This window comes from Lactuca serriola, chromosome 4 (assembly GCF_051521515.1).
Source record: "Lactuca serriola cultivar US96UC23 chromosome 4, Lser_US96UC23_V15, whole genome shotgun sequence".
NCBI classification, from domain to species: Eukaryota; Viridiplantae; Streptophyta; class Magnoliopsida; order Asterales; family Asteraceae; genus Lactuca; species Lactuca serriola.
The window spans coordinates 118918776-118931543 of NC_136411.1; the positions used below are offsets into that span (position 1 = coordinate 118918776).

The window sequence follows — 12768 nt, forward strand, 5'->3', positions numbered from 1 at the left end:
GGCTTTGACATCAGCAACTATTCTCGTCGATTTAGAGTTAATCTTGTTAAAAACTCTATCATTTCGGGCTCTTCATAAACACTATAGGATTCCGAATAATATTGTTGTTAACGTTTTCCTCTTTTTGGGACAGTTACCACATTTGGAGGCGAAATCAATGATGGTTGAAACTGTTTGGAACTCAATCGCCTGGATGTTACACCACTGGAGAATCGAGTGTAGTACTTTTTTCGCTAATGGGCATGAGAATTGGATATGATCCCTTGTTTCTTCTATCCCTCTACAGACACCAAATGTAGTCGATGTCATTATAACGTTGTGACATCCCCAATTTCATGGTCAGAAAAGACTGATTTGTTTATGCTCTATTTGAAAATCAGAGTATCCATTTTTAATGAATATTATTACGGAATTTGTCCCCAGAAAAACATGATAAATACAATATCAAATCATTTGTGAAGAAATATATTGTATTCATTTTAAAACATTGAGATGTCATCATCAATACATAAACATAAGCATAAACAGACCTTACATTCATTTATACTAGTGATCTACGTCTTTTTAATCTCTCAGTGTAATATAGCTTCATATCGACACCTACGATATAAATAAACTGAGTGTGTTGGGTTGGGAAACCTGGTGGATACATAGGGATTTCAATCACACAATCTTATATAATATATATATATATATATATATATATATATATATATAGAGAGAGAGAGAGAGAGAGAGAGAACTCACAAAGCATACAATTTCACCATATATAAGCAACTATTACCCCACCCCGTCGATCCTCACAACGACACTATCCATACTCCCGAACCTTAAAATTTATCTCTTTACTTAATCCATACACTCGGATCTAATCCATGCTCTTGGATCAATAACTATGCCCATTCCATACTCTCGGACTAAGGACAATTGTCTATGTTTAAATCCATACTCTCGGATTAATGACAAATAACTATGTCCTATCCATACTCTCGGACTAAGGACAACCGACTATGTCTTAATCCATGCTCCCGGATTAATGACAAATGATTGTGCCCAATCCATACTCTCGGACTAGGGACGAATGACTATGTCTAATTCATGCTCCTGGATCAATGGCATAATTTAAAGTTCTATTCTCCGTGTATATCTCACTCGTACTCATAAGAAGATACCAACCAATATTCCTCATAATTAATTTAGGTTTATTCTTTATCCTAAATCATCATATATTATCAGGTATGCTCTTTAATACGTATTTCATGCAAAATCACATATTTCACACATAAACATACATTTTAATACTTCAATTAATACTTGTATTAAAATTATGTTAATGAAAGGGACTATGCACTCACTTGTTAAGGTGGTGATTCCGAACTCAGACAGTACTTCGTTTCTTTTCCTTCGACGAAACCTAGTATTATTACAACTAGATTTTAGTCTAATATTTATTACGATTAATTATTAATCTAGATTCATCATTAACTCAGAGTCTACTTTATGATCTATCAAGTAAAGATCAGCCAGGCAGGATAGTTGGGAGGCAAGACCATTTCGACATATAGTTTTCTGAAATCCAACAACCAAACCCAACATAACCATTCTAGACACCTCTCCTGTAAGTAGTTCACTCAGTATAACGACTTTTAATCACTGATAAATCCTATTTATAGTTTCATAATAACGATATTATATTTAAATATAACCTATATTTAAAGTAGGGTAGGTGTATCTCACTTACAACAGGTTTTGCTAAAAACCAGGCTCCGCTGGAGCAGAGCTTCTGAGCCGAAAAGCTCTTTTTCTCGGAGGCTTCGGGCGCTCCGGGGCTTTCCTCTAGTACCTTGAGGCTACTATGGATTTATAGGGGTTTTGGGAGTCTAGAGAGAAGTTAGAGAGAGAAAGAAAGGCTTATGGTGTGAAGAAAATATAAAGAATTCATCCTTTATTTATAGGGGTTTGATCATAGAGTAGGCCCTAAGTTTCGTCTGTATCTTCCGCGTACGAGATCCGTTTTCTAAGTTCTTTATATCCACGCATTGGTATTTACGAGTACTACAACTTTCATTTAGACCCTGTCGGCTAATTCTCATTCTATCTCCGATTTACAAAACTATATCAAATTTATTGCGCTCGAAAAGTAGGGACTAAGTTTCATCCATATCTTTAACATACGAGCTCTATTATCGAAGTTATTTATATTCATGCATTGGTATTTATGAGTATTACAACTTTCGTTTAGACCCCGTCGGCTAATTCTCATTTTATCTCAGATTTACGAAACTGTATAGAATTCGTCGCGATCGAAGAGTATGGACTAAGTTTCGTTCATATCTTTCGCATACGAGCTCCGTTTTCGACTATTTTTTTATCGTTGAACTCCTATTAGAGATATCTTCATTTCTCATTTAGATTATTTTGGCTAAAAATCGACCGATCTAAAATTCGAATTCCGGGTTGCACAATGTTATGCCAAATCTTAGAAAATTCATAACTTCCTCATACGAAGTCAGATTTGGACATTCTTTTTATGCACGCTCTCGGTTTAACGTACACTACAACTTTCATTTGGATCCCTAAGGTAAAAAATAGTTTATCAAAAATTCACTTTTTACGTTACGTGGTGTCGTGCCGGTTTAGCCGTAAAACTTAGACAGGTCATAATTTCTTCGTTATAACTCGGATTTCGGTGTTCTTTATATGTACAGAACCCTTGTGACATACACTATAACTTGGTTGAGATTATTTATTATAAATAATTTTCCATCAAAAATATCTTTTTTTATGCTCATTGCTCTAAATTGACTAACCTGAATCTACGGGCGTTACAATTATCTCCCCCTTAGAATGATTATGTCCCGGACTCAACAATGAAATAGGGCTATATAATGAATCCATACGTTATCTCTTCATCCTAGGTAATAGTTGTAACTTCTATGTTCCTTCGAATGAGTATCTAACTCTTGGTCCTCTTTACTGCAAGCGGTGCTCGATCTTGTACTCGCTCTATGTTTCATGTTAGACTCTTAATCATGACTGGTATGTCACAATATCGATCGTTATTGGAGACTCCGGATCAAGGTCGTTGTCTCGGTCAAAAATAAACCTCACATTTACTAGATAGCCAGGGTAAGTAAGGGTCGAATCCACGAGGAGGTTGTGGTCAAACTTTGTGTTAAAATAGTTAATGAAAAACTACTAGCAATTGTCACGAGATTATTTAAACTAAAAGTTGATGAAAAAGCTAAAAACTTGGTAATGCAAGAACTACTAAAACAAACTACTATCAAAGAGAAAAAAAAAACAAGATACTTCCGATTCAGTTGTTTAGATGGTTGGACTTACACGTTTTTCTTCCCTTAAATTCCAATTTAATTACCTAGACATAATTTAGGTTTATTAACTTGCAACAAATAATTTTGAGCACACAATATGTTATCCCAACTAATTGTCTTACTCCCTATGTCTAATTGGATTAGGAACAACTAGTGGTTTGGTGATAATGTGTCTTAAGATTACCTATTACAATGTTGAATATATAATACTACAAATTCGGAATAATGTATGTGGGTTCAACTGATCATCTTAGTTCCTAAACTACTTGAATTCAGAATGATTAGTGAATTAACAATACACTATCTTAGTTGTAATATCCTACAATAAGAAAACCCAACTCCAATTAATATAAGTAAAAATCATAACTTTAAGAATGAAACAATAACTGAAATTGACTAGAATAAAAATAATAATCAAAACGTGTTCATCCTAACATCCTACAACGTTCCCGGAAGTAACCTAGGTGGTTTAGCCTTCCATATGATTAACAAAACACACAACCTCAATATAAACAATGGAATTAATGCTAAAATTCACAAAGCAACTTGAAATCATAAAATCAATGAAGTCTAATGATCAATCAACTATGGAACGATGAAACCTTGGGGATGAAGTAATCAAATCTGGAGCTTGATGGAATTGATGTAGATTCGTTGGTTGAACAATCTTCAAACGTTGAATGATAATGAATTTGATGATTTCTTGGATTTGATTCGGAAATTGATGATCAAGAATGTGTTTGGAGAAGGTTTGGAACCCTCCAAAACTGGTGAAAATCGCAGGGGAGAAGTCCAAAGTTGATTAGGGTTTAATCTCCCTTAAATAGGTGCTAAAAAACTGATTTTCGGAGCTGTTTTCCGCGTCGGCGTCCTAGTAGGCATCTTAGACGTCAGATAGGACGTCTGGGTGTCCTTCAGGGCGTTTTACATGCCTTCTGTCGTCCTTGATTTGCACTTGAAAATGGCCTAAAACGGGTAGGCGTCCTAGGGGGCGTCTTAGACGCGTTCTAGGACGTCCCTCATCTTTGTTGTCCCTTTTTGGTGATGAAAATGGTAGAATCAGTAAAAACGCAAAACATGAAAGTTGTAGGAAATTTTGTCTAGTTTTCAGAACTTCTTCATTCATGTCAATTGGAGCTCTATTTCTTGAGATATGATCAAAACATTGAAGAGTGGTCAAATTTCTAAACACCATCTTTCTTCATTCCTTTAGCAATTCGTCTCCCATGCTTGTTAGCTTCATTTTGCTCATTTTTCATGTGGGTTTCGACAACTTTAGCACTAAGTAGTTGCCTGCACATAATGTTCAACATTTTATCAAAGTAGTGACATTCTTGGGCAATCACACATCAATTCAACATATTTAGTACAATTTATTATGTTATAAATATAGACCGATCAACTCCTTCTTCTTCTAACAAACTTAGGATAAGTTCTTTGATTACCACAATAGATCGATGAGTCACGTTCTAATGACCTCACATCATATGATGCAATGCTTAGACTCGGGTCTTTTAGACTCAAATTCCAGAACGAAATATACCTTCCTTCATATTCTAATGCGATATAATCACATCTAGCATATAACACTTCTAGCTACAAGCTTCTTACTTTAATGGCTATTCACTATACTTCTATTGATCGCTTCGATTATCTTTCACATCAATCTTTTGTCTTAAGTCAGATGCTACATCGATCTTGGTTCTCTAAACCATGTAACATACTCATCTTAGTCGGACTCGACATGATATGACCACTAGGGTCGGAATAATAATCATATTATTAGTCATTACCGAAATGATGGTAACGAAATACATGAACAAAACAGAATCAATTACTAGCGCCTTGGTAACCTTGTGACTTTCCCTGATCCAATTGCGAGTCATGTGCTTCTGGTAGTATAGGTCTCTACTACCATTCACACCTACTCATACTCGTCCCAAGTATTGTCTCACAGTTTTCTAAGTCACCATTTAAGAAAATCATATAGCAACTTAACACATCAGATAAAATAACCAAAGTTTATATTATTTCTCGAAACGATTACATAGATGTTAAAGTTCATCCTATACTATGCTTTTAATAAGCTATGCCACATGATACCATCCACATGGCTACTTCATAACTTGATCTTTGGATATCGCTCCTCACTCCTGATTCCTTGCATTATGAGCTGCTTCGTCAAGGATCATATGGAATGCTATTGCCTTCGACTTTGGCGACACATTTTGCTTTGTAGCCCCTTCCCTATTCGGGTCGTCTTTCTTGAAGTTTCCTTCTCCACCGCACTTAAAGCAGACTTTTCTCTGGGATGTGTATTCGTGGGCATAGTAACCAGTCCTCCTGTATTTGAAGCAGGTTACCTCTTTAGGACATCTCCCGGTCTGTTTCCTTCTGCATTTGTCACACCACCGTTCTTCATTATTATCCCCATATCTCTTGTTGTTGGGGTCAATCTTTGGGAACTTGTTTCTCTTTTCAGATCTTAAGGATCCCTCTTAAATCGCCATCCAATTTGTGTAGTCTCTTGATAACCTTAGCCCATAAGGAATTGGGATTACTCTTCAATCGCCACATCCACTTAGTTAGCAATGCTAAGTTCAAAGAACAGATTGATCCCAGACCTAGACCTCCCACCACCTTTGGAGCTATAATATGTTGGTGATTTTAGTGTCACCATGTCATTTTATGTAACTGGAATTAACATGTGAACTAAGGGGCTTCATAATTTGTATTCTAATATATATTCGGGTTTGTGCGGAGTGCACGCATGTATAAGATCAAATTAGAAGTCGGTTCGATGACAAGTCGGGGGGTCCGGGGTTTCCAAAGAGACAGCGCCCCTTTTGCGGGGTCTAGGGGCAGCGCCCCCATCGGGGTCCAAGGGGCAGAGCTCCTGGCTTGCTTCCAAATCAACTCATGACGGCCCAACCCTAATGAAACCCTAATCTCGTTTATTATATAAACGGTTCTTCCTTCTCAGAAGAAACACACAAAATTTAGCTCTCGTTTTCTTCAAACTTTCATAGAATCTTTCTAGCAATTTGGCTTATGATTTCTGTGCCTAGTATTGTAAGTGTCCACTTGGATTATCCTAAGCTGAATTTCTTGCAACCAAGGCATATGGTAGAAATATCAGTTCGGAAAGTGTTCTCACGATCCAAGTTGGTATTCAGATCTCCACCACAAACCCTAAACTTTCTAACACAATCTTCTCCCATGCTACCCAGTTTATATTATTATTACAAGTAGGACCTCCCCAAATAAATTGCCTTCGTATCTTTTCAAGTGAATTAATAACTCCGATCGGGGAACCAAAAATGGACAGATAAAATGTGGGGAGGCTCCCAAGGACAACTTTAGTAAGTGTAATTCGGCCACCAAAACTAAGGGTTTTTGCCTTCCAAACCGATAGTTTTGCCTTTAGTTTTTCCAAAATTGGATTCCATGAAGCCTTTCGATTCATATTTGTTCCTGCCGGGACTCCAAGGTAGGTGAAAGATAGCGATGACGATTCATATCCTAGAGGGATTGCCTAATTAACGACTTCATGGGTCAAAGCACCAATCCCATAGACTTCGGATTTGTTGAAGTCGACCTTCAAGCCAGAAGATACATAAAAGCATCTTAGGATTCTAGCCAAGTTAGAGATATTCCTCTTCGACCATTCCCCAAGAACAAAGCGTCATCTGCGTATAAGAGATGGGACAAGCAAATGTTAGAATTCGGAATTCGAATCCTGTCGAATATACCTTTGGAGGTCACTGACTTCAATGCAATATTTAATCCCTCCATCAAGATAATAAACAAGAAAGGGGGAAGTGAGTCCCCTTGTCTCACCCCCTTTGACATTGCAAACTCCCTAGTAGGGATTCCATTAATGATAATAGAAGCTCTAGCTGACTCCAAGCAACCCCGGATCCACGATCTCTATTTGCACCCAAAGTTCATTTGGGCCATTATAGAATCAAGGTATCCCCAATTTATAGAGCCGAAAGCCTTGCTGAAATATGCCTTGAACAATAAAATTTCTTTCCCATTTGCATTTTCCTACGAACATATCTCATTTACAATGAAAGGCCCCTCTAAAATGTTCCGCCCTTCTACAAAGGCGGATTGAACCTCATCAATCACACTCCCAATTACCTTTTTAACTCTTAAGGCAAGGATCTTTGCAATGATCTTATATATCGATCCAATCAAACTAATTTGACGATAATCAACAAGACTAAGTGGGTCATTAATCTTTGCAACTAGTGTAATAAAAGAGGCATTGAAACCCCTTGAGAACATTCCCCACCTTTCAAAATATTTTACAAATTCAAATATATCATCTTTTATGGTTACCTAGAGTCTTTTGAAGAATTTGAGGATAAACACGTGCTGGATAAGGTGTCTAAGTCCATAACTATATTTGGTATGTACTTGACCCGACCCGGCATGATCCATTTGGGTTGCATGGCATCATGCATTTGGATAGACTAAATGAGAGAAATAACACTTGTGGTTTATTAATATATTATAAGTTCTAATATATTAATAGTATTATTTAATTAGTATTGATCAAAAATTAATTTGGAATTAATCAAGTGATCAAAAGATAACTAATTAAATATATGGTTTGATTATGTAAATCATCCATAACTTGTATAGTGGGCTAAAAGGCTCCATGGATTATCAAGTTGGGTTAAACCCATAGGAGGCTCAATGGGAGTTACAAACCCATGGGTCATGGAAATGAAGAGTCATGTCACATTAGGGTTTACATGGTCTAACCCTAGATGTGACACACTATATAAGCAACATGTTACTCACCAAAATCGGCGACACTAAGTTACAAGAGGGCTAGGCCGATTTTTACAAGTGTTTACATTCTCTCAAAGCCATTCCAAAGCATTTGGTGTTATGTGAAGCATTTGAGGCATCACACTTTGGGTGCTAGGCTCTCAAGGTTTTCAAGGAATCAAATCAACTACAAGGTATGTAATTCTAGCAATCTTTTAGATTAAAAGTTCCCGTGTATGCTAGGTAGGATTATGAACCTTGGAAATCATATTTTGCATGTATTTTAGACAAACATAGATCCAAAGTTTTCTAGGGTTGCATGTACACTTAGGGGTGTTAGAATGCTCAAAACCCATCAACACGTCCGGTACCAGGGCCTTCTCGCTACCACATGACTAAATGGTGTTTTTTTATTTCAATGAGTGAAATCGGCGCCTCTAAAAAGTCATCATCGGTCGCACATAGCTTTCTAAATAATTTGCAGCTAAATCTTGGCCTAGACACCTACTTTTCATGGAACTTGTTGGAGAAAAAATTCACAGCTTTATTTTTCATTTCTTCGGGATTTGATACCCATTCACCTTCGCCCTGAAACTATGAATTTGGTTCCTTCTTGCCTTGTTATTAACGTATCCATGAAAGAAATGAGAATTCTCGTCCCCTTCTACTACCTACTTAGTCCTTGCTTTGTGCCTGAGATCCAAAGAAACGAGCCTTTCTAATTCAGAGATCCTGCTAAAACCTCTAGCTCTTTCTTTGATTTCAAGATCAGACTATTGCCTAGTTTCCACCACTGAGTCGATCTCCCCCATGTCCTTTGAATTCTTCCCATGCTTTAAGTACCACCTGATCAAAGCCATCTTGCAACAACCATGAATGAAACAACTTAAATGGGGAGGACCAAAGTCTTCAATCTCCATTTTAAGGATCACAGGAGAGTGGCCTGAAAGCTCTCTGGGAAGAGCAATAGATGAGGCCAAAGGAAATTTGTCAATGAAATTTGAACTTACCAAAAATCTATCTAATTTGCTCAGCTTTGCCCCAAATTGTTGAAAATAAATGTATTTATTCCCTCCCATTTTCAAGTCGTGTAATTCAGCTCTTTCTATGAAACGATTAAAAGAATTAGCACTCGATTTACAGAAGGCCGAGTTGATTCTTTCATCAGGTCTCGGGACATCGTTAAAGTCACCAAGAATTATCCCGATGGCCTGTTTAGCATGGAGTTAATAAATGAGAATTGTGATTTGGTTTCAATAAAACGGTAGAATATATAAGAAAAAATCTACTCATTTCACAAAAAAATAGATCTATAGAGGTGTTTACGAAATCTAAATGGAAAAAATTAGAATTTATTATTCAAAATAATGTTTTTGCAAATTATAGAATTTCGTGAAATGTGTACAAAATTACTTTTTTTCTTTCGAAAAAAGTATTGCAAAATAAAGTTATCTTGGATATGTTTCGTGTAAAATGTTGTGATTCTTTCATCAACACATGGTAAGTTATTATTACCAATGTTTTTTGGTAATCTTTTAATTAGCGCTTTAGATTAGAAGTTAAAGGATTTTTAATGACGATTTTAGATGTTTGGTGGCAAATTGGAAGTAAACTAAACAACTTCGGAATATATATGTTCCTTCTTCATTCCCGCCAGAACTATACACCTCGAGACCCCAATGATTCTCTCAGAAGCTTAAAATCAGATTTGAAAACCTGAAAGATGACAACGATTCTGTCACTTAATTCATCTTTCAAGTTCGCTGTAAATGAAAATAAAGCACGAAGAGGACGCAAAAGAGCTTCAGAATTCATCAACCAATACGACCCGATTAAGCAGAAAATTTCCAATTCTGTTAGAAGTAAGTCTTCAATCACTAAAACAAGTTCGTCACGTCAGATGGAACATTTAGTTTCCTATGTGGAAGATGGGTCTGTTGAAAATGCACTCCAACTGTTCGATGAAATGAACAAAAGAAGCACCTTTGTGTGGAATATTGTAATCAGGGCGTTAACGAACAACGGATATTTTAAAGAAGCTCTTAAATTGTATCTTCAGATGTGTATCGAAGGTGTTCAACCTGATAAATTCACGTTTCCCTTCGTTATAAAAGCATGCGGTGGGTGTTTGGATCTTGTTACTGGGAAGAAGGTTCATTCAAACCTGTTCAAATTCGGGTTAATTTCAGATTTTCATGTGTCTAATTCTCTCATACTAATGTACGCCAAGGTTGGACATATTGGGTCTGCAGAGAAGGTGTTCGATGAAATGCCTGTGAGAGATTTGGTTTCATGGAACTCAATGATCAACGCGTATCTCTTCGTTAACAATGGATTAACCTCACTCACATGTTTTTCGACAATGCAACAATCCGGAATCAAACCTGATCGATTCACAATCGTGAGTGCTCTTCACGCCTCTTCACTCATCCATTCTTTACCCAACGGGAAACAAATCCACGCGATGATAATCAAAACCAAATCCGAATCCAACGAAATGATTCAAACATCGCTAATCGACATGTACGTGAAATGCAACGCAATCAATTACGCCGAGAGATTCTTCAACTTGATTTCTCCACGACACGTTGCAGCTTGGAATGCAATGATTCGTGGCTACAATCTAAACAATCAACCCCTCGAATCATTTTCTTGTTTGAAAAAAATGCAAGAAAATCGCATCAATCCCGACGTTATCTCACTGATAAACTTCCTTCCATCTTGTTCGCAACTTCAATCCATGATCTCCGGGAAAACCATCCATGGATACGCAATTCGATTAGGGTTTCTTCCCCACATTGTTCTAGAAACCGCTCTAATCGATATGTACGGGAAATGCGGGAATCCAAGATTATCGGAAACCATTTTCGATCAAATGGATCAAAGAAATTTAATCTCTCGGAACACTATGATCGATGCCCTAGTGAAAAACGGCAGATATCAAGACGCATTGAAGATATTCCGAGATATTTGGGATCACGATTTGAAACCAGATCCTACAACGATTACCATGATACTCGATATCATTTCCGATATAGCGGGCCTCCGAGAAGGAAAACAGATTCACGGGTATGTTATTAAATCAGGATTTTATTCGAATACTTTTGTCCTAAATTCACTTGTATACATGTACGCAAAATGTGGCGATCTTGATTCGGGTCGGGTTATTTTTGACCGGATTTTAACCAAAGATATTGTTTCTTGGAATACGATCATTTTGGCAAATGGGTTTCATGGATTCGGTGAAATTTCAGTTAATTTGTTCTTGGAGATGATAAAAAAGGGTATAAAACCGAATTCAAGCACTTTCTTTTCGGTTTTATCTGCTTGTAGTTTTTCGGGAATGGTGGAAGAAGGATGGAAGTTTTTCACCTCGATGAAACCCGATTACGGGATCGATCCGGGTATCGAGCATTACGGGTGTATCCTCGATCTTCTTGCTCGAATTGGCGACCTTGATCGAGCCAAACGTGTAATTACCGAAATGCCCCTGGAACCGACTTCTCGGATATGGGGATCTTTGCTCGGTGCAAGCCGAAAACACCGGGATCTTGAGCTTGCGGAATTTGTCGCTAACCGTGTCTTGTCTTGTGAACATGATAACACTGATCACACGGGGTTGTACGTTTTGCTTTCGAACTTGTACGCTGAGATGGGGAGATGGGAGGATGTTAGACGGGTCAAATCTTTGATGGAAAGTCAACGCTTGAGGAAAACCGATGGGTTGACCTTGGTGGAAGTCAAAGGTGAAACCTTTAGGTTTATGAATGGAGATAGATCACATAAAGATAGTAATTTGATTTATGAGGTATTATATGTGATATTAGAGAATCGTTGTGGGGATTTGTGTAAGTTTAAGCCGGTTGACTTTTTGCAAAGAAGGTCAAAGTCAACGGATTGGCATAGTGTGAGACTTGCGGTTTGTTTTGGTTTGATCTCAACTGCGATCGGGAAACCAGTTCTTGTTAGGAAAAACGTTAGGATTTGTGAAGATTGTCATGGTGTCATGAAAAAGATTTCTTTGACTTGTCAGAGAGAAATTGTGGTGGGAGATTCGAAGATTTTTCACCATTTTAAACACGGTCAATGCTCGTGCCATGATTATTGGTGAATCGTGTTTGTTACACGGATCAGATCTCTGAGATATGATATTAGCAGACATAGGAGAAAAGTTTTTTAGGGCTATTTTTGATGATGCATATAAGAGGGATTTCACATCTTTTGTAGATATGACTTATGAGAGATCTAAATTTAGTGTTTGTCCTACTTTTTTTTTTGAATGTAACGAAAAGTTGTAAGTTTTGTCTAACAATGTAATTTGCATGTCAAAATGAATATAAGGTTGTTATTTTTTATTTGCGTGTTAATAATCTTTTGATAGTTTTTAAAAACATTTAGGAGCTTGAGCTGCTTTAAAAAAATAAATATAAATAAATAGATAACTTTGTTTGAAAATATGAGTTAGATCTTTTAATTTAGAACAAAATATTCTTAAAAAAGCTATTGTAAATAGCGTTTAAAGAAAATCGGCGCCTATTGTAACAAAATTACGAGGTTGCACATAAAATTCTTTTTACGTAATTTTTAACTTTTGAAAAGCTTGTATATATTTTCGTCACACTTACACTAATAAAAGTATTACTATCAT

At 36.8% G+C, this 12768-nt stretch overlaps 1 protein-coding gene across 1 annotated transcript; it reads left to right on the top strand.

Annotated features, from left to right (window-relative positions):
- Positions 1-9649: 9649 nt before the first annotated feature.
- Positions 9650-12456, top strand: LOC145102416 (Tetratricopeptide repeat (TPR)-like superfamily protein). The gene has a single exon (XM_079039805.1). It carries the CDS (start codon positions 9844-9846, stop codon positions 12229-12231), a length of 2388 nt encoding a protein of 795 aa, XP_078895931.1. The 5' UTR covers positions 9650-9843; the 3' UTR covers positions 12232-12456.
- Positions 12457-12768: the final 312 nt, after the last annotated feature.